The following is a 23,743-nucleotide window of genomic DNA, read 5'->3' as shown; positions in this document are numbered from 1 at the left end:
CTTGTCGTTTTTTAAATTATTTTCTTTTTCTTTCATGGTTTTCAGGTTATAACGAAATCTATGGTTTTTGCACTATAAGTTGAGCGCCCCCTGTAGGTCAGAAAGCTACAGCTGTCCCGTGCCCACCATCTTCTAAAAGTTGAACTCTCTTGCTAACGAGACAGATGCACAAAACCCCATTGTGACAGGTCAGGACTTTTATTTTGAAGAATTCTGTCTAAAAATTGGAAATCCATAGAAAGAAGGCTGTGGTTTAAAAAAGCAATAGAATCCCAGAAAAAAAACAGCAATTACAACAGGATTTTCATTTATCCTTATAATGAATATTAATTATTTTCATGTCAGCTGAAAATTGAATCATGACCACACAATTTTTTTTTAACTACTGTTGCAAATATCACACAAGTCGAAGTTTGGAAGAGAATTGTGTTTGTAGGGACTGGGACAGTTCTTTTGGTGCTGTAAATGGGTCACAGGTAGTTTCTTTTTTATTATTATAATTATTATTATTAGGTGTCATTGAATGCTCATAAAGGTTATAAACTTCTATGTAGCAAAAAGTCAAAACTTGAAGGTTGCAGGCATGGATTGTTAGACTACTGCCTTGTCCCCAGCGCACAGGGGTTTCTTATATTCCTTAAGAAAAACTTTTCATTATGAATGTTATTAGTATGTTCTTGTTTGCATAATTATACACCCATTTTCTTTCATTGTCCAGCAGAATGGCCATAGTTTCCGCCCTGCTGTTAGTAGTTTGTTTTAAAACTGCAAAAAAGAACAAAATTAACAGAACATTACCTCTTCCTTGCTTTATTCTGCTGTTGTGTTGTAGAGCAGCACATCTATGTTTCAGTGTGATTTGTACGCATGGAGAGCCACAACTCTTGCTGTTTCCTGGTGAGAGTAAGACATCCGTAGGGCAGCCATTCTACTCTGCAAAAGGGAGACATCCACTAAGAGCCCTTTTCAGATGGGCTTTATTGAATAGAGCCCCCCCCCCCCCCCCCCCCCCCCCCCCTCAACTCTGCTCCCCCATGAGTTTGTCAGGTGCCCTCTCATGGAAAAAACCCATTTGAGCACTTCATCTTCGCCTTATTTCCTATACATTCACCAAGTGTAAAGGTCAGAGGGCATTAGTACAAAGTTTAAAGAACTATGCAATCTATGAAGGGAAAGGAAATAAATAAAAGAGGTTGCTCAAAAATTTGGAGTTTTTAAAAAAGTGATAAGAAAACTAGAATTCACAATTGCTGGGGGGAAAAATGCAGAAATTGTGAATCTAGACCAGACACGTAGATTTCTTTCACATAGAGAACTAGCAAAAAAATATCAAAGGAAAAAAAACTAAACAGCATAGTAATAATAATAATAACAATAATAATAATAATAATTACAACCCCAGTAGCAGAAAAAAAATTCAAAATGTTCATAGTTTAGACTTCAGAGTTTCATGTAATAACCGGTTGCACTTTTGTGACGGTGACACATTGTAAACACAAGCTGCATTGGTTTGCTCCATTTCTTGAGTACTTGTTGCTTTTGAGAGACTCTTTTAAAAAGTTCTTTTTTTTCCCTATGGGTAAAATTGCCCCAACAACTAATAACTCAAGTAATGAATGCTTGTCCAAAGTACGTTCAGGTAAGTTAAGTAAGTTTATAGCTTTGATTTAAGACTGGTCGCACATTGAAGAAAGCTGAAACCTCATAGGGAAAATCAGTTGTAAACTGGGTTTTAGTTAGAAAATAAAAATAAAATTATTTTTAAAAATCACCAGTTTAAACAACAATCTGCTTTACGGTAAAATTAACAAAAAGGGGGAACACTGAGGGGTGGAGGATGCCAAATTTTAATGGAAACAAAATCTGCTGATCGAAGCAAATGGATAAACACACTTCTACTGATTTTGCACAGAAAAAGGCTCACCGTACTTTAGCAGGAAACATTGTGGACTCTCTAGCCTTTTCTTTAATCCTGTGCAGAACTTGTGGTTCAAACAGGAGGAGGGCAGTTTTTCAGAGGCTGCGGTTGCTGATCTAGCGAAAGCTGAGCATGTGCACGTCAGTAAACCGACACTTTAGGTGTTCAGTGCAGGAAAAGTGCGTCTGAGAAAGGTCAAAAACAATTAAAAGATGCAAACGGCAACATCTAGATTTTTTTCATGCAGCTCACACATTGATTAACCTGCATGGGCTGGACTTTATTTCTGTTCTTTTAAGCAGCTCGGCACCAACTTGCTCTAAAAGCCTGAGTTGTAAATCAAAACACAATCATTCCATCTCGATTTATATCACCTGTGCTGCCAGTGTACAATAAGCTCTTTTCTGCAGTTACTATTGATTTATTTCTGCAAACATCCATTGTGGCTTTCATTCTGGGCAGAACAAACCAAATGATTGGGAATGTGTTTACACCTGTGCTGATGCTCCTGCTGCAGCGCCCTTCATGCTCCACTCACACTGAAGCTAATCTAATCTTAACTCAGATCAGAGTTTCCCTTACACCGTCCCCAGGGTCTATCATCCTGCGCGCTGTTCATGTTACCCCACTCTAACACACCTGATTCAGCTCTTCATTAAGCTCTCCAGCATCTGGGTAATGACAGTCATTAAAGTCAGCTGTGTTTGAGCAGAGAAACTAAAAACAAGCAGGCTGCCGGGCCTGCAGGAAAAAAAAAAAAACCACAAGATGTCAAGCTCAGCTCCACGTGTTTCCAGAGTTCTACCTTTCTGAGCTGGCCTCTTAAACCTCAGCTTTTCAGCTCGATTTTTAGCTCTAATAGAACTGTTAAACCTGGTTTAAACCTGAGAGTGAAGCCAAGTCTTTCAGTAATGTGAAAACCAGAAGCAGTTGACACTGTTGTAAAATCAAGACTATATAAGACTGAAAAAATAAAAAAAATCTTTAAATGAAAATGTTTTTAAACTATCAAATGGTACAGATTACAAATTTGCAATCATTACCATTTGATAATTTTTGAAGGTGTGATTTTTCAAAAGAATTTGAAGACCCACTCTGAAGGAAATTGTTTTTGGTGGGGTGCAGAGTTGCTCTGTGCCAACAGTCCTGCCCACAACTCAGAGGCAAATTTCTAATGAACTCCTGCTGCTCTGTTCAGGGAAGACACAGGTTTCTTGATTGTAGCTAAAACAAAAACATCACTGGAATCTCTTTACGATAGATCACAAGATGATAGTAATGGGAATTTAATGCGCCTTTACCTAACAGAGATATAAATGTCTCAGCTCCACACCTGTGTGGAAAACTGCAGTAGTTGTTGCTTTGTGTGTTTTAAATGTGAACACATTTTTAAGCAGGTTGTTTTCCTGGTTTAGTTCATATGTAAACTTTAGAAGTTTAAATCTGACAAAATGAGTATTGAATAATAATTAAACATCTTCACTTGCAGCCTGCTCGGTGGTGCAGTTGTTAGGGCGATGTCACACTGCCGCTACGTACATTTAGCGCATATTGCACGGATGAAAATTGGTCATACGTGAATATACTCGGAAAAATTGAGAAAAGTTTTGGTTCTTTATGTGAAATTTTCACAGATGAATCACTAATTAACCATGTTAAAACCACAGATGAAGTACAAATAAACCATACGTAGAACATGAGCCGTGCGTGATTATTGCGCTGTGTATTTGCAATTCCTTAATGATGTGTGTTAATTGCTTAATTGTTAACGTGAGATGTACCAAAGTAAAGTTATAAATTGGTGGTACATGCGTGAAAAGTCAGTTGGACATACGTAAAACGGTCGTGGAAAGCCACAAAGTTGCGTATGCACAATTGCGTGAGATTTGCGTACACACATTGACAAAATTTGTTGGTACCCTTTGTTTAGTGAAAGAAAAACTCACAATGGTCACAGAAATAACTTGAATCCGACAAAAAGTAATAATAAATAAAAATTCTATGAAATTTAACCAATGAAGGTCAGACATTGCTCTTCAACCATGCTTCAACAGAATTATTTACAAAAGCAAAATCATGAAACAGGCCTGGACAGAAATGATACCCCTAGAAAATACTGAAAATAATGTGAGCAAATGATATGTTAATGTTCACTAATTAGTATCATAGTTGTCTACAATCTTGTAATCAGTCAGTGGGCCTATCTATATAAAGGGCAACAGGTAGCCACCGTGCTGTTTGGTGACATGTACCACAATCAACATGTACCAGAGGAAAGAGAAAATTATAGACAAGCATGTTAAAGGAAAAGACTATTAGATCCTCTCCGAGCTGCTTGATGTACCTGTGAATAAGTTGCACATATTCTTCAGAAATTGTAAGATTCATGGGACTGGTCGAGGCAGCAAGAAGAAATATTGACGACAAATCAAGGAGATGGATAATATGAATGGTAACAAAAGAGCACAGAAAAACCCCTTAAGAGGTTAAAGGTGAACTTCAAGCTCAAGGAACATCAGTGTCAGATTCCACCATCCGTCGTCGTTTGTCACAACGAGGACTTAATGGGAGACGAACAAGGGGGACACTATTGTTGAAAACCAATCTTAAAAAAGCCATCATCTAGATTATCTACAAAAATTATTAAAAGAAAAGTATACTTTGATGTTTGTGTGATTTTTTATTTGCATGCATGCTTTTTGTATGTTGCGTTTTTTATAAAGCAAAATACTTCAAAGTCCCACTCCAGTTTTCTATTGGTCTATTCTAAAAGTCTATTAATTATGATTGTTGTTTGTAGCTTAAAAAAAAACAAGTGTAGTTTTCTTGGACATAGTTTCTGCAGAGAAGCTCATTAGAAACTCACCTGAGCGTGGCAGATGGTGCAGAGTAACCCCGCCCCCCTTCATCTCCCCCATTGCTGAGAGCTCTCCATTTAAATTCTCCCACTAGCGTACGGCCCCTCACAACCCCAGCTTAATATCAGTGACACAACAAAAATGGCGATCAATATCGGAGTTATCCAGCCGTACAGTTTTGATCCAGATCTCAGCTATATTTTCATTAGAGTGGGCCTTTGGAAATATTGTTTTAGTTGTTGTTTTTACTTGATTCCAGATCTAACTGACTTTATCTTCCTTGAAACAAATTAAGAGCTTTTTTAAATTTTCTTGACTTGAAAAAAAAGTCAAGAAATTTTTTTTTTTACTATATAGCAAGATAGAATAAATATTATTATCTACCTGCTTATTGTTCTCTTGGTGAGCTCATGGGAACCAGTTTTAGAGAGTTTTGACAGTTTATTCCTGATGGGAAACTGTTGCAGCAGGAACGTCTCTGCTGTGCGGCTCATGCGCTCGTCTCTACTCACATGCAAAAGGAAAACGAGAGTGTCACCATGAAAGGTTCACTCAGTGAGAGTGACGCAACAAGATGGAAACCTCCACTGTGTGTTTGCCTTTGTAGCAGCATTTACCCCAGGGGGTGCTTCTCGTGCTAATTCCACCACCCCTTCCCTGGCCTCTCTTGTTCTCTCATGTTGCATCACTCATCCTTTCGTCTCTCACAATCAGATCAAGGCCGAAGGCTGGAAGGATCTCTGTGTTCATTCTCACTTTGTCGTCCACTTTGATAACCAGATTAAAACATCTGTGTTGCTGGCAGACATAATTAGCAGGACTTTGACTTTTTTGGACTATTTATTTGTGTATTTGTCGTGTTTTGACCGTTTTCTTGTGTTTCCTCAGATCATCCCTGACCTGCCCCCACTGCCTGAAACAGAGCAACACCTTTGACCCATTCCTCTGCATCTCTCTACCTATCCCTCTCCGCCAGACCAGGTGAGCCCATATTCAAATAATTCACTTTGACATAAAGTACTCACATTTATAAACACTCTCTGATATTTCCAATTATACTGTTCTTTATTATTTGCTTTTCACAAAATCCATATATTTGAAGTAATAAAATATTCCCTTTTTAATCATTTTCATATTTACTGTTTTAGTAAGTTGCATGAAACAATTTTGTGAGTTTTTGTTTTTATTAGACACTTTACTCAATTTCAACTCTTTTATTTCTGATTGAAGTAAAAGCAAAAAGTGCCTATAAAGTAATAAAATTACTTTATTCACCTATTAACTCAAAAAAATACAAAGATACAAACATATTTTAGTAAAACAAAAACAATTTTATTGAAAGGAAAAAATTCCTTAAATAAGCAGCATAACATGGGAAACACTAAAGGTACTCGTGTAATGGTTTAATTTTTCTTAATTTGTACATAATCTGACCTCTGTTCACCCCTGTGCTCATACTGATCTCTGAAGGCAGAACAAATCTTTGTGAAAGCAACCAAAGTTGCTGGAAAAAACTTGAAGAAATTATTTTTTATTCCTTATATGAGGAATATCCCACCACAGTAACATATTTAGCACACATCAGTCCACACATCTCTACTCAACAGCAAAATGAGCTATTTAAAAACCTGTTCTTTAAAGCCCAATTTTGCATAATTATATGCATGTACAAATCTAAAACAAAAGCTTCTTTTTTAAAGCTTAAATCATTTATAGATCAATATTGGTTTTAGCAGTATGACAAAAGCTCATATATTCTGATTATTTTTTAACCTAAAATTCTTGAATGTTTATGGTGTTAGTTTAGTTGTTGCCTCAGATATTCATGCAAGTTTGTTTAGGGAAGTCTGTGTTTGCTGAAGTCCTGATGTCCTGTCCTGTGGAGCTGAGCTGTTAGGTTTAAATGGAGGAGCAGCGGCGCTCCTGCTGAGACAGCGAGTGTGAGCTGTAATGAGGCAGATGAGCTCCTCTCACCCCACCGTTACAAACACACACATCAATGCAGAAACACCGACGCACTATCCTTAAGGCCCGCACACACCGGGACGAATATTCGCCAGCCGTTATTCGCCAGCGTTTTTCAACACGTCTTTTGTGTTCACACCCAGGTGATTTTCGCTGACGATGAGCCGAGCGTACATGCAATTTCATTCCCTGACATTAGATGGCGCTTAATGTAAAACAGAAATACCCCCTGTACGCAAGGTGGCGCTGCGCATCTTTACGCTTCTTAAAGTCGCTTTTCACTCAGAAGAAGAGAGCAAGTATTTACGCACTTGTCAGAATCATACAAAGAAAACATGAATATTTCCAGCACCGGTAGCTCTAGCTCCAGTTCCAGCGATGAAGAAATTATTGTTCTGTTGAATGATGAAAGACGCCGGAAAAGACGCCGATTTTGGGTACATCCCATAGTTACGAGAAGAGAAGAACATAAGGAGTTTTATCGACTGGTACAAGAGCTGAAAATGTATCATGAGCGTTTTCTGGGATATTTTAGAATGTCCGTCAGTGAGTGCATCTTCTTTGTCTTATTTCTTAGCAGCAGTGTTGACGCTACTTGCCGTATATCTTCTTCGCTGGTATGTGTGCTCAGCAAGACAGTTTTGTGTTTGAGCGCCCCCAAGTTGTGTTTTACTGTAACTTCAGAAGCTCCAGACACGTGGGCAAAAGCGCCATTCTCATTGGCTGTATAGTTTTTGACGCGGCACGTCAAACCAAAAAAACGAACCCGAGGCGTTTTTTTTAAAATGACGCTTTTACGCGTGGCGTTTTTTCGCGTCGGTGTGCACACTCACATTGGTGCCCTTTGTTTAGTCACGAGGCGTTAAACGTCGGCGAATATTGCGTGCGAAATTCGTCCCGGTTTGTACGGGCCTTTACACTGATCCTCCTTCACCCACACAGTTAACAGCTGTGGTTCTCCTCCGTTTTCAGGTTAAAGCTGTTTGATGTACAATTATATTGTCAGTTTAAGGGTGCTTTCACACCAGCAGGTTTGATTCACATCTGGATTTGTTAGTTTTTATGATCTGCAGAAGTGACAAACGTGTGAACCCTGGTCCCCCTGGGAGCCATGGTCTCTGTTCATCTGCTGGTAAACCATAAAGTGAAGCAAAGAGAGTAAGGCTACACGCTGCAGGGCTTAATGCTCTATTCCGATTTTTTTTTTTTTTTGGCAAGGCCGTTCCCATTTCCAATTAAATGCAAATTTTTGTGATCTCCATGAAATGACCCAGAAGTGACCCTCATGCGCAGGATAGTATAACTGTGAACGACGTCACTCGTTTGCGGAAGTAGCTAATATTAACAATGGATGTCAACAACAGCGTAGGGTTTGGCGATGTCCCTTAAATTGGCCGTTGACGATGTTTGCTGTCAACCATCGGGATGGATGATGATATCGTCGTGGGGGGGGGGGCTATTTTTAATATTTCGGTCTTATATAATTGCTATTCGTTATTTTACTTTATTACTTTATTTATTTTATTTCCCAACTAATGACTCATCCGCAGTACTGAGGGAAATAACTTTAACAAAAAAAGTAACAAACTAGAAAAGAAACGGTTTGCTCCCGCACTTAACTAGTCAAGTGGACCGGCGGAGCGCGGACTTACAGCTTTGTGTTTGAGGGGAAGGGGGGGGGGGGGTGCTTTGTTACATGAGCGGTATGTGGGAGATTTAGAACTGCGATCCGTTCCGCAGCTCTAGGGGAACGGGCTACCGAACTCAGAACCGGGTCTAAAAGTGTGTGTCTGAGCAGAGGATCGTCGTGAGCACACACACAGCGCTTTGGGGCGGTGTGAGCTTCAAAGCAGAAAGGCCGCTCAGTCCTTAGAAATCGTTCAAACAATCACGTGGATTTGTGTTTCGAGTCGTGTCCCGACTAAATAAAGGCTGATGTTATTCCCACATGTGTAAATGCAGCCAAGATGCAGATTGCAGCACCACCCAAAGCTAATGTTGTTAGCCCGTGTTAGCATACTGCTAATTCTGGCTTCTTTCCGGCTCCGTTTTTCAACAGAAAAAGCAATGACCACACGGATTAAAATTAAAACGATGAGCGAACAGGCGTTTCATAATAATCGTAACATTATTAAAAGCACGTTTAGAAGATCGTCTTGTTACAGAGCTGACATATCAATGTATATAGCCGCTCGGCAACATTGTTTTGTATTGAATTGTTACATTCAATAAAGTTTGAGAAAAAAATAGCCGCTCGGCGGAACTGATGTCCGCTTCCGGTTTTTCAAACCCTACTGCGCATGTGCGAATGATTTATTCCGACCAAAAGTGTGAGCCATGTGAACGTTTTTTATATTCTGAAAACATTTTTCTGGAACCATGTACACGTTTGGATTCTAATCCGACCATTGATCCGGTCAAGATATTATTCACATGTAACCGCGGCTTATGGTGTCGACTCGCAGCGTGGCGGGGGCGTGGCATCACGATGGTGTCTCTCCATCGGGATGTCAGTCACCCATCACGATGGACGATGGTATCGTCCATCGGCACAACCCTACAACAGCGTTGTCAACAGCGGAGCTCTATTGCATTACTACATTCATTTTCACAAAGGAGTCAGCACAATGAATATTTTCTCATTTTAAGAAGGCATTAGAGCCAGGATCGTCTGTACCCACTGTTGTGGAATGGGGATGTGGATGTGCTGGGGCCGCACACTTGTGTGTAAGAGAGAGGAGAGAGCGCATGCAGCAAGGTAGGGAATGAGAGGGGCAGTGGGGGGCGCGCATTCATGTTGTTTTATGGAGGAAGGATAACAATAATAAAAGGTTTCTCCCAGATTAAATGCTATTGACTCTTTATTAACCCACTCTGGAGAATCTGAGGGTCCGAACAGGGAAGTGAACCCCGAAGGAAGATCCGCCTTCGGCCCTGGAGAACCACCCCCCTGCTTGGCCGAATCCGAATTCATTCCCTGCCTCTCTGGCTCCTCCCTATTGTTCCAATTGTAGGGGCATTTGGAGCTTTATTGGTGTCGGAACTTGTTTTCTTAAGGGAAACTATTTTCTTCACGTGCGTGTGCTCTAAAGCACAGAGGTTTACACCTAAATCATGAGGGTTTTTTTAGCATGACTTTTTAAAGTCATAAAACCGATAAGTACTTTCAAAGCGCTGGCAGGTATCCGCCAACATAGATGACAGGCGACTATTGATGACGCCAATGATTGGTAGTAAAGTCTGAATTTTAGGACACTGTTTTTGAATAGGTGTTCTCTTGTAGGGATAAATGTAGGGATATGGAGAAGGCGTAGGGGTATGGAATCAATTTGAATTTGAAAAAATGCTGCTGAATACTCACAAAAAATCAACACTTTTATTTTATATAAAAAAAGGGCTCTTAATATATTCATGTATAAACAAAGTAAGTAATAATCAAAATAGTTGTATTTTAAACTAGACTTTAGGTTATAATATATGTGTAAAATTGGACTTTATAACATGGGAGGAAAAGCAACATTTATTTGAGAACTGAATGTGTTCAATTTAACAAGATACTTGCAACAAAGAAATGGGGAAAGTTATATAGATAAGGTGAGTTGAGGATCAACAGGTGTTTGAATTATTCCAAATACATGGGTGAACTTGATAGTGGTGAAATAACCAAACCTCTTTAATTACAACCAATGAGAATTACATTGTATAATGTACAATAATGATTACGGAAATGTTTTAGTTACAATTAATAATCTATTGATTTTCTTTACTTGATCTGCAATGTGCAGCAATAATAACTAGTTTAATGTTACCGTTACTGGTGACCGTTAAAGTTAACTGAAATCATGAATTCATGTTTTCTGAAGATAATCAATCATCAATAAGCCCTGGATTTTGTAACTTGAAAAAAATCTATCTGATCAGAACTGGATTACAAAAATTATGTAAAACCATAAAATGAATTAACTCTAAGGGATGGGATTATATAAGATCGATTCTTCCCACCCCCTTTCATGCAATAAATCAAGCTCTGCTTGAATTTAGTTAATGATCACTGTATTTAATTAAGCAAATGTGGTTTAAGTGTCTTTTTATATTATTTATTTATTTTTTAAATATATGACTTTTTTTCATCTCTGTAATGAGTTTGATAAATCCGTGTAAATTCTTTGTTGCTTTGACTGAATAAATCAAATCAAATCAAACAGCAACAGTAAATAAAACTTTAAAATAAAAACGTGTTAATTATATATTTACTTTTATCATAAAGTGTATCTGTACAAAAACTACTTAATGAATTTTATTTCTCACTAGTGTGATCTTAAACAACAATATCTATCAAGGTGTTTGGAGATAGTTGCATAAACTCAAGGACTAAATGAAAATGAATTTTAGAAAGTTAAAATTTGAATTTTCAGAAAATTTAATGTTACACATCAAAACTCTGGCATCAAAATTCAGACAAATAGTGAAAAAGCAGAACAAACGGTAGAAAGGTAAGTTCCAGGTGTAACAAGGTGGGATCGTGAGCAAGATGCACGCCTGATTAACAACAAAATCCAGAAAACAAACCTTTGATTTCCGAAATGAAGCTCTTGAAAAATAAAATCAATTAAACGCAGTACACCTGGTTACCAATAGGTGTTATTCACACATGTAAATCAACTCCAATTTTGAACAATGCAACTTGATAACACTAACACCATTAGCACACCTGGCTTGTAAACACTTTTCTATCTGTGGAGTCAAAATTCTTGTATTTTAGTTATGTTCTTTTTGGTTTTATTTTATAAAGGCTTGCAGACGAGTTTTTCTTTTTTTTAAATCTAATATCTGACCATTTTCAGAAAGGTCAGAGTTTGATATATTTGTACAAGATGGTGACCACATGAGAGCTAAACCAAATGACAGAACAGTGACTCAAAACCAACCAAAGGGTGATCTGAGCCATCCATCTCTTACAATCGTTGGACCCGGCTGAACACAGGGGACAAATAAAGCCACAAGACAAGCATCAATAACAGACAGGTCCACAAAAAACATGTTATTGCCTAAAATGGTGTTGGTCCCCACCAGTTTTTTTTATATTTGAACATAAAGCTGCTCTAGAGAAAATCAGCTGCTTCAGCATCGATCTAACCACTTTTCTTCACTTGTGAAGCTTTTTACATGTTTTACTTTTTGCACCAAGCGGAGACTTTGACTTCCACTAGTTCTCTGAAAGCTGTGAGCCTGTTTTCATTGTTGGCATCCTATCTGGCAACCCAGGGGTCGTCTGAAATATCTGTGTGGGGGCGACTTCAAGTGCTTTTGGCAAAACAAAAGAAGAATGTTGACTTGAGAAGAAGCACAAACTGTTACTCTGCTGTCAGAGGAAACATTTGATAGCAAGATCTAAAGCCACTTCTCTTTGAAAACAAGTGATAAAGTTAAAAGAAAATATATCTCATATCTAGTTTTTAAAAAATAAGACAAGTTTCTTGTGCTCTTTAGGCGGTAATGAGCATTGGAACATGTTTCTGCACAAAGGTGCAAAACTCTGTTAAAACTTTAGGAAATACCCTTTAAAAAAACACTTAAATTCTATATCCATTCATTTAATCAAAAATAATGACAATTTCATGCAGTCATGAACTCCTTCACTAGTTTATTTTTTGATTCACACCTAAACAAAAATAAATACAAACACATTTACATTTACCGTCTTTATTTCAAGCCTTGCAAAAAACGGTTTTAGTAAATTTATGAGTCCTTTTTGTTTTATTTATTCATTCATCGTCTAACCAATTTTTTCCCATTCGGGTTCACCTTTTCGGGCTGCTGGAGCCTATCCCGGCCACTCGTGGGCAAAGGCAGGAGAGATCCTGGACAGGTCAACAATCTATCGCAGGGCCACAAATCAAACGCCCATGAACACTCACATTCACACCTAGGGACAATTTAAAGTAACAATTAACCTATGAAGCATGGTTTTTGGATGGTGAGAGGAAGCCACCATACCCCCTCCCACCCATTGGTGTTCTGTTTCAAGTCCCCCAGCCAGGACTTGAAACAGGGGGGCTTCTTGCTGTGAGGCAAGAGCGCTAACCACTGCCCTTAAACCAGCCATGTCCAAAGTCCGGCCCGTGGACCACATCGGGCTTGTATTCAAATTTCTACCAGCCCACTCCAAGCTCCTGTCATAAAAACAATTATATGTGGCCCCCAGCAATTTCTAATAAGTTTGTGTAGAATGTCTTGATTGTTATTGGCTAAATTTGTTATAAGTCGTTTATTCTAAAAAAGACCATGTGTGAACTTGTGACTAATAATCAATCCTTCTTTACATCTCAAAGTTGAAATTGTTCTGCTTTTTAGACGTCAGTTTTTATTAACCAGATTATCTAATAAGCAAAACATCATTAATTTTCCATTAATGCAGTAATTCTTTTCCTCTAAATGCACCTAAACTCTGATCTAAAGATAACATTTCCAAGTTTTTTTTTCTAAGTCTCATTGATGCGCTTTCCTTCGAAGCTGTTACTCATTTCAAGATTTCCTTAAAGTTCAGCCAACATCCTTCCTCATTTAGGAAACTGGAAAAGCTGCGTTTGGACATCATGCCAGATCATACCTCTCCTTTTTTCTGCCTGCATTTAAAGTGAAAAAAAAAACCTAATGAGAGACGGAACAGATGGAGTTTTTTCATGCTTTTTTCTGAATAAGGAGTCTAGCTGTAAACTCTTACTGTTTATCATCAGAGTGACATTTGCAGGGCTTGGCAGGCCTGAACTGGGCCAAATCCCACTTCCAGCACGAATACTTTTTGATTTCAGGTTATTTTTACAGTTAAAAAAAGCTTTAAAGTAAAAACAAAAAGAAATCAGAGGTACATTTTTGACCAAACAAAGCGACATTTCACTCTAAAACAATGATGAGGGAAACTGTCAAGATAAAAGTAGTCCTGTAAAATGACAAGTAAAATTGTTCATTTAGTTTAAAACTATGAGAATTCTTGCATGGCCCATTCTGATTAAGCTGAAAGTTTTGGCACATAAAGTAGCCAACACCTGACATCTGTATGTTTCAAAATATGAGATTGATCAACAGATTTGTTCTCAAACAGGTGAAGCACAGTGTGTATCATAAGTTGTGCTAAAACATTTTAACAGATTTTTGAGCGCAATTTACCACAAAAAAAAATCAATGGAGGTCAGTAAGCACAACTAGCATTCAGTGCCACCAGATTATAAGATTTTCTATTTTTGATCAAGTTAAAGGATTTTAAGTGCACCTTCTGGTTTGAAAAATACAGTAAGGGTCACTTAACTGGCTGGGATTTCCTTTTGGTCAGTTTGATTTACAAATATCTGCCTGAGGTGCACCACAAAAAATGAAATAAACTGTTTTTTATTTAAATCACTGCTGACATTATGCTATACTACTACATTTGCTGCAGTGAAGAGTTCCTGTGGAGCAGGATGTCTTATTTTGAAAGGAAGCAATGAGTCAAAAGTTATAAACCATTTCATTTTTTTCTATTTTTAAAAAAAAAAGGCTATTTTCTCTTTGTTTTTTTTTAATGTCATACATTTTTAAAACAGTAACAATAATATACATATAAAGCAGTGTTTCATTTTTCTGAAGGAAGACTTTGTGGCTCCTGTTGGGTTGCTGTCAGTAAGAAATTGACCCAAATTGTTCTTCTAAGTGTTGAAGGTTGCAGACCCCCGATCTAAATGTTTCCTGAAAGATTTCCTCAAAAAAAAGACATATTTTCTTAAAAAAAGCAGTCACATACAAACCTGAACATGTGGCTTCTGATCAGAAGTGAAGGATCTGAGCTGTCTCTGTGACTGACAGGTGGGATTTCATTTCAACCTTTAACACGTCTGCTCTGCCTTTATCTCTGCTGCTGACGCCCATGATGTTACCCCATGAGACGCAGATCTGTTTCTTTATATTTATGTCTCTGAACCCCCACTTGACTTTCAAAAGAAAAGTGTTTTACCGGTTAATTATATAAATCCTTAAACCACAGGGTCACCAAATTAATACAAATAACAAATGCGCTATTATGTAAGTCTTTATAAGCACAGGTTCCATGTTTGTCTTGAGGTTGCTAGAATGACAGAATTCAAGCACCGCCACCAGGTAACAGATTCCAAACCACAAAAGTTCAGAGAAGGAGAAGCCGCAGGTATGGATTGTTCATATGGTCCCTGTGTTAGTTATACCTGAAAAAAGAAAATGAATTCATAAGTAAGATATTTAAATAACCTCTAAGACCGGAGCTAATATTTCAACTGTTATTTAATGTTATTTAGTGTGGAAGTGCATATTATTGATATGAATATTGAAATGCTTTTTTTTCCCTCCTGGACAACATTTTTTCAGTCAACGAGCAGCTTCCTGCTTTAACCTCTTTAGACCCGAGCTAATAATTGAGCTAACCCTCTTTACACAATGCCCCAGTTCAGCAGAATTAACTACTGTGGTAATGTGATGTCCATGCATGTGGACACCAGTTCTTAATATGGATCTATTTTCATATATTTTTCATTTAAAACCCCAAAATTGATTACTTGTAAAACTAAATGTTTTTGTCACATCAGTTACATAAACTGACTAAAATTGAAAATATTTATCAGTAAAATTATGAATTCTTACTTTCAAATCAAATTAAAATCCGATTTTTTTTCTCCAAAAAAATGCAAAGAAATTACTAAAAGAGTTTGAAGGATCAATTCTGCATGTTCTAATTAAAAATCAATTCATTATTGATTGCCTTTTTTTCGACCCCAGTCCTGTGTCCCTTCAGTCTTCTGTCTGTCAGTCATGCTCTGATGTTCCAGCTGGAGACGCTGCCCCAGAACCGGTGAGAGCCACGTGCTCCTCCACATTGTTAAAAATGCAGCTGAGTTTCCATTATTTCCCACACACAAATCTGAGTCCTAATCATCCATTATTGATATTAAAAAGCATTGATTCATTTATGAAACTCTTCCATTGTCTTTTCTGCTCTGAAAACAAGACTACAGTAGAACAGGAGCAGAAATCTGAGCGGAGCCCGTCAACTCTCCCGCTGTTCCTGACTCTGTTTTTGTCGGCAGGCCGCTGTGTGTGACGCTGGTGTTCAGCAGCAAAGGCCAGAGGTATCTGCGGGTGGGACTGGCTGTGCCTCTGTTCGGCTCTGTGGCCTGCCTCAGGAGGATGGTTGCTGAGGAGGGGAAACTCTCCCTGGACCAGGTAACTGAACACAGAACAAGTTCACATAGTTGTAAAGGCTTTTAACAATAAAATTACAATAATACACTGCTCAAAAAAAAGATGGAAAACCTAAATAACTCAATGTTATTCCAAGTCAATCACACTTCTGTGTAATCGTATTGTCAAATTAGGAAGCAACACTGATTGACAATTAATTTCACATTTTTGGAATAGACAACAGGTGGGAATAATAGGTGATGACCAAGACCCCTTCAATAAAGGAATGGTTCTGCAAGTAGTGACCACAGAAAACTTCTCCGTATTTATGTTTTCTGGCTGACATTTGAATGCCCACACTGTTTTCACTCCAGCAGTTCCATGAGAGGACATCTACAACACAAACAAAATAAACAATAAAGAAAAACTCAGACATATAATTTTGTGTTAAATTTTTCTCAATTATTTCCACTATCATCAGAAAACAACAAGAACAGAATAACACCGTTTTCATTAAAGTGGGTCTTTAAACGACTAGCAAGAAGTGAACAAAGCTGTTGGAACAATAAAATTCAGAAAGATAATAAAGATACCATCATAGCTGTTAAAAGACTCACTTTGTCTAAAAGAATTTAAAAGGTTTTGTATGCATATGACAGAAAATGGGTTTTTCATGTATTTGCAGATGGTACAACACACATTTAATGTTTTCCTATCTTAGTTCCCAATAGTTGTTTTAAAACGACACCCTATTCGGTTTATGTTCCACTATTTAACACTTTTGAAACACAAAAGCAGTATTGTGCACTAAAGAATGCCAAACAACTTGTTGCATTTAGATCTACTACAAGCTTTCCATTTGTTAAATTGTTCCATTTTAACCTTTCTCTTTTCTGTTTTGGTTTTTTGCCTTTTTTAACCAAATGATGGCAAATAAAAGTTCTGAGTTGGGGTTTTTTTCTGAGTGTAAGTTTCACTCTTGCAATGGATCAGAATGACGCGGCATTGGGAAGTAAGTTTGTTTGTGTTTGTCTGTTGATCTCCAGGTGATCCTGACAGAGGTTTACTCCACAGGATTTCAACGCTCCTTCTTTGATGAAGATGATCTGACGAGCATCGCAGAGAACGATGTCATCTACGCCTTCCAGGCTCCGCCGCTCTACATCAGAGGCGGCTCTGCCCGGATCTCAGGTGGAGCGACTCGGGCCTCAAACTTGACATTCAGAACGTCTAATTCCAGCATTGTTTTTGCTGCTTCATGACTGTTTGAATGTAAACATTGGTGCAGATTTGTTAGAAAACACAGCTTAACGTTTTTTTCTTCTCAAAGAAACCTTAAGGGGGGTTAGCCCTGCCACAGGTGGTCCTGGGGGAGCACATTAAAAGCATACATTTCCCAGTGAAGATTTCCCATGAGTCCATCAGATTTATTTCTTCATCATTTTTCACAGCCCAGGTTACAAAAAAAGTATTCAGAAGTACTTCAAAGTATTATCTCATCATTTCTTTCCCACCCCCGTTCTAGACCCCCTGGCAAATCACTTCCGATGTCTACAGCAGGTGGAAACCCAACACTTCTGTGTGCACAGCAGATTGTTCTGTCACTCCTAGTGACATGTTTTCCCAGAGAGAATACACGTTTTATCTTCAGATGAAATTGCAGGAGTAGTGTTAGAAAAAAATCCACTGCCACCCTGGTCCTCCATCTGTGTTAGCACAGGTATCATGGAGGCACATGGTTCTGATAGAAACCCGGAAATGTGATTACAGAAAATCCCTGCTAACAACAGAGGAGAGAACTGCAGCAGTGACATTTAGTGTCAGGTATGATGATGAGCCAATAGATAACAGCCTTAGGAGTGAGAAAGGAAATTGGGTTTGGATTGGTTTGAGCTCAGGAAGGGGCTGAGAGTCAACCGGTAGTGTAATAACAACAACAAACCACTGGGGGTGCAGAATTTCCACCCCAGGTAACTAGTACCTTAAGATGGGTCCCAAGCATCAGAGAGAAATTGGAACTCCTGTGCAAAAATTTCATAATCTGAGATTCACGGGAAAGTGCCAAATCAGAAAATCCAGTCCAAAATCCAAACAGGAAATAAACAAACCTTCCCTTGTTGTAGAACAGACAACACGAAACTCATAAAAACTTGATGAAAGTTGAGCAATGGCTGTTATGTTTTACCGAGAACAAATATGTTGGACTAGGAGTATAAAAGGGAACAGGAAACTTGGCCAGAACAGATCCTGAGCGCAAAATTACCTGCCGTCAACAATCGACACCAGACGACCAGCCAGGGTCCCAAACAAACCAGTCGATGAGAACAGGATCCAAAATGCAGGGACAGGAACCCAGAACCTTTCTTCAGGACCACAACTCTCCCAATTGAACCTGAATTTTTCAAGGAGTGTAAGGGGCCCCATTAATGAACTGGGTGGACAGCAGAGGCTTGAAAGGTGGATCCAAACTATCTGGTCCAGGCAAACCTGATACATGCAACGTCAAGTGTGGGCCGGACACATCCAGGTCATAAAAAGACTTAAATAAACAGATCTATCACTTAAAACATAAGGAAGGGACCAATGAAATGAGGGGCCAACCCTTTGGGGGGGGGCCCAATGAGGCAAGTCAAGAGTGAAAAGCCAAACCTTCTGACCAACCTGATGAGAAAGCGCAGAACCCCTCCCCTAGTTTGCCAGCAGTCTACAACCCTTAATGGTGTAAATATGTGTTTGTCAAACACGACCCCAGGCTCAGTGAAACCATAACCCCAACCCTGACAGATTGGTGAGCCGAGAGAAGCAGCAGGTCTAATTTCTGAGAGCAAAACAGAGAAGATTCAACCCATGAAGTTTGGAATGGAGACAAACTTGTGGCAGAGGATGGAAGAGAACTGTATAGCCAAGTAGAAATGTGCCTTTTTCCATTTTGATAGGGCTTTTCTCCTCGTTTGCTTTATTTGTGATGATTTTGAAGCATTTTGTCAGAGTTTAGTTGGAAAAGATTGTAGAAATTAGTTTTCATTGGCTTTACTTTTGTTGTTCAGTAAAAGTACAGATGTGAGGTAAAACATGTCTTCAAATAAGCTATTTACATACATGATCAATGTCTTGACTTTCTTCTCACTCAAATAAGTTCAACAAAATCTAGGGGGCCACAGTTTTAAATCCTGTTCTCCCTTCTAAATACTTTTAAATTCCTACATCTACATTCTTCTATACTTTATACCAGTTTTCTGTTGTCACATGAATTTTCAAATCAACCTTTGTCTGTAAAGTTTTACTGTATGTCATGTAATGAGGTAATTCTTGTAAAACCCCCTCTGCTAAGACAAATATTGAGTGAACCACGGTTAACATTTTAAAAGCTTATCATCATTTTAAAGGGAGGAAGATGTTTAGCTTCCATGGATACTGCAAGTGTTTGATGAAAGCGACAATAGAACACAAAAATTAGTGTGTTACAGAAGGATCAAGTCTTTAGCATGAATGAAGCAAACTTTCCTCTAAAGGATAAACTGCCTCTTACATTCACCAACTTAATCAGTGATTAAAATCTCATTTAGTGAAGACATTATGTTTCCATTGCCCACACTCTATTCTAGTTCGGTGATTCTTTGATGAGCTTGTGTAGTAGGGCTGTTTTACACTCAGCTCATGGTAAGAAGCTCCAACTGTGTTTGTTTGCAGTCCATTCTTATTGACCAAATCATGACACGTTTTAAGTGACTTGAGTCCAGACAGGCCTTAGTGCTTCTTTAAATGAAAATGTGGCAGTAAAACAAGCTGGGGTGTTTAAAGAGATCCTGGATTTGAAAAAGTCTAGCAAGGTGACACACTAAAGGTTGAAGATTGCTTTAATCATCTCTTATTTGTTACTGGCCAGCGGGGGCGGAGCTACAGAGCTCAAGATATTTGAATTTAGAAAAACAATATTAATCATCATAAAACTGAGGAATGCGTATTTTTAATCCTTTCATTTGTAATGGCCTTCCATTTTCAGGAGGTATTTTGCCACCTTTCCAATGTCTGTTCTAGCTCCGCCCCTGCCAGCCAGTCATAGAAAGTTGATTTCTTGTTTGCTTTTGAACTTAGAATTGAACATTTGAGATGGTTTGAAACTTAAAATGAGCATTCTTTGTCTCCTCTCTTTTCCCACAACGCCGTTGTGCAAACAGGTTATTAGATTGTGGGATTGAAGCTGTTGCTGTGTGACGAGAGGATCCCTTCAGATTTAGAGGTGTTTAATTATGAGCTTTCATGTTGTCTGGCTGTGTTTGGTGTGGCTCTGTCTGTGTGTGTGTTTGAGAGTGGAAAAAGCCTGAGAGTGTGATGGAGTGATGACTTCACAGGATTCCTGTGGTGACTTTGAATTAGCTTGAGTTCTTTTGGGAATACGAGATTATGATCAACAGGTGAGTTGACAAAACCACCAATGGAGTCTGCATTTCTCATGGTTTAGTGATGGGAATAAATGATGAGTGTAGCACAGTTAACAGAAAAACAGCTTCCTTTAAATCAGGACAATGTTTAAGTAAAAACAACTTGTGTAAAATACAAAAAACCCTCAATGTTTATTAGCCTGAAGATCCACCTTCAGCGTAGTGCTTAAAATTATGCTTCAGATAGCTTCCTTTCTGTATTTTATCATGTTTAATGCTGTTATGGGGATTTTTGATGCAGTGGTTGTTACTTTGATGTTTTAAACATTCACTTATGCAATATAGATGTTAAAGCATTTTAGCATTCAGTGTGGACACTGTACTATCGCTACCCAATACCTCTATCACACTAATTCCCGCCGGAAACAAACCGCAATTATTAATTTCTCCTTCATGATCAATTTTCAAATGGTTGGCACTTCTGCGACTTAAAAGAGGACAGTATGTGTCCCCACCAAAGCCAAGATCCTGATTGGTCAACTTGGTTTAACCTTCAATGCAGGTTCCATGGCCACGGGTTTTTACCTAGAGCAAGAAAACTGAATTTAAAACTTGCCTAATGACACGTGAACATGAGAGTTTTGAATGCAGAAGCCTGAAATGCACATTTATGTGCATTTACATAGACTTTACATTGGAAGTAGACGCTTGAATGTGCGTTTCTGATCATAGACTAGGTGCAAGAAGAGCCAGCTAACAAGGTAATGAGCACTAGGTAAGGCAAAGACACTTGAAAAGCAATCAGGACATTGGCCTTTAAGCTATAGTAACCTATAGTAAACTATATCCATATATGTGATCATACACTACCTTTGCCACTAAAGAACAAGTTATTAATGAAACTTTACGTATTTTTATGAACTATTTTCCTACTTGGAAGAAAGACGACTTGATATCTGAGGCTCCGCCTTTCACTCCTTATGGGTGCGCCAATTTCATGATGTCATCTTAAAGCCGGTCTCGGCAGCATATCTGTTTTGCCTAGAAAAAAAACATCTGAACTTTTACAAAGATGAATGTGCATATTGTGCATTCCATATATCTGCTTTTAGTAGCCCCGGCGTTTATTCCATCAAGGACACAACGGTGATGACTAATGGGTTCATTTTGCTGTGAAATTTGGTCACAAAATACAGACAACAACACAAGATGAGGAGTTCAAGATTTATTGAAGTGATGAGAAGATTGTATTGTGCTATGATTAACACTGGCTATGAATGTTTCTTTTCTCTTCGAAGCATCGATCTCATAATCAAAAATCATGTGGATCATTTTCCTGGAGACACGCGCATCTTTCCGTCGTTGCTCAATAATGCATGTTTGTGATTGGTTCAACTCCTGCCCATGTGTCATGATGTGAGGGTTACTTTTACGAGCTGTGGAAGTGTTTTGCAGAGTCGTGTTGAAAGAAGTAAAAGTAGTATATATACGATAACTTAGAACAGTTGGTTTTGTGACTTTTTAAAATTTTTTGTCAAAATCTTTGTTATAGTTATGAACATATTTTACAAGCCATCAATAAATGTATTTCATTAGCAGAAGCTGTGGAAAATGTGTCCACCCACTCTGACACTTCATGAACAAATAGCAAGGGAAGATTTTAATAAGGTTTTTGTTTAAACCATAAATCTTTTTCAAAACGGTGTCAAGTCATACCCCACAAAAGCTCACAATCAAGTGATGTTTATCTATGTTTTCAGAGAATTAGAGTGAGAGGTTTAAAGACTTGCTTGATTAGAACGACATTTGTTAATGAAAAGCTTTGAATACTAATTCATTGTTGAGGTCAGGACGTTGCAATCAGAACTTTCATGCTAAAGGTTTGGCAGTTTACACTCTTAATCTTTCTTCTCACTTTCTGTGAGAAATCTTAATTTTATTCCTGAATAACAGTTGTGGAATTTTCTCAAATGACCTATACTAAAGACTGAAATCACTTGATCTGGTCTGCATCTCGCCCGAAGGACGCTCAGCCGTGACATTTGCCTTATCGGTGATGAATCGGGTGTCAGGTGTAAGCAGTTGGGTTTAATGAGACGTTGCAGTTTGGGGAAGACGCAGCCATTGTGACCGATCAATATTTTCCTGTCCATGTCTGTAAGTCTGATTTACCATGTGATTTATCACTGAGACTCTGCAGAGGCAGCCTGTGTGCGAAGCCCCACATACCGTCAGGCATGTAATGAGTCTCTGCTGACGTCACATATCGCATCCATCTCCTAATCTCTTCTTCAGTCACCCTCGTCCGTGGTGGCAGAGACACGTTGGGAGCGCGCTGAGCACGCTTGGCACCCCACCAGGACGGGATGTGCAGAACAAGCTGCATCAGATAATGCCCCCTGCTGAGAGAGCAGGCATCCGTCTGTTTTCCAAACTGAGTCACTGCTCCCCAAATAGAAAGCTTCAGTCTCGCGCCTTTACATAACTAAATTCTTCTCTTCATCCAGTTTTTAAAGGCTTAGTTTCAGTGCTGATATTCCTGGTAGATGAAATCTGCTTCTTTCAAGAAGAGCGTGAGAGTTTTGTTGTTTAAAAAGGAAACGTGTTAGTATTTCTTTGACTGTCTTTGACTTTGACTTTACTCTCACAGGGTACCATCACAGCCTGCCATCATCGCCCTACTTTACTGGTCCAGAAGGTCAAAGGTTACCTCCATCTGGAACGTTGTCGTCAGAGTTCCTTAATCAGGGAGTTGCCGTCAAGATTCTGCTGTTGGTGTGCAACGCTGCAGGAGCCGGCCAACAGACTACAAGGTGATTAACCAACTTTCTGCCACATCCACACTTCACTCAACAATGCGGGTTCAAGTGGCCACTTACAATGAAATGTCTATGTAAAGGCACGTAAATGCACGCTATCACATTTAAAACTATCGCGTCCCTACTCAAGCTCCTGCGACAGTTTTTGGGCTCTACATGTGGCCATTAAATGTGGGTTGAAAGTTAAACCAGGTTGAACTTTGACCTCTCAGGGACTTGAATTTGGTGGTGTTGTATAGATGGTGCATCTTTTAATTAATAGAAACATTTGAAAATTGATCACGGAGGAGAAATTAATAACTGCGGTTGTTCTGCCCAAACCTAAATTAATAAGTTTGGATTTGTCTGCGCTTTTTCAGAAGTTCAAAGCGCTTACAATTTGTCTCCATCATTCATTCACTCCTCATTTATACTTTGGGATGGTGAGCTGCGGGTGTAGCCACAGCTGCCCTGGAGGCAGACTGATGGGGGCGTGGCTGCCAGTGCGCGCCTACAGTCCCTCTGACCATCACCGGGACACAGAGGCGCAGCTACCTAATTTCATAGGGGTATGCGGCCACATTAAAAAACGCCCCCCACCTCACCTCTCACACACACACCACACAAAGACAAAGACAT

The 23,743-nt window shown here is 38.8% G+C and overlaps 1 protein-coding gene across 1 annotated transcript in view; it reads left to right on the top strand.

Annotated features, from left to right (window-relative positions):
• The window catches only part of LOC101155518 (ubiquitin carboxyl-terminal hydrolase 43), a 100,108-nt gene that overhangs the window by 50,145 nt on the left and 26,220 nt on the right, over positions 1–23,743 (top strand). The window contains exons 4-7 of the mRNA XM_011478550.3: positions 5,665–5,757; positions 15,831–15,966; positions 16,971–17,115; positions 22,957–23,119. Coding sequence (XP_011476852.1) covers positions 5,665–5,757; positions 15,831–15,966; positions 16,971–17,115; positions 22,957–23,119 — 537 coding nt within the window. The remainder of the gene's footprint in view (positions 1–5,664; positions 5,758–15,830; positions 15,967–16,970; positions 17,116–22,956; positions 23,120–23,743) is intronic.

This window comes from Oryzias latipes, chromosome 8 (assembly GCF_002234675.1).
Source record: "Oryzias latipes chromosome 8, ASM223467v1".
NCBI classification, from domain to species: Eukaryota; Metazoa; Chordata; class Actinopteri; order Beloniformes; family Adrianichthyidae; genus Oryzias; species Oryzias latipes.
This window is presented reverse-complemented; position numbering and strand designations above follow the sequence as displayed.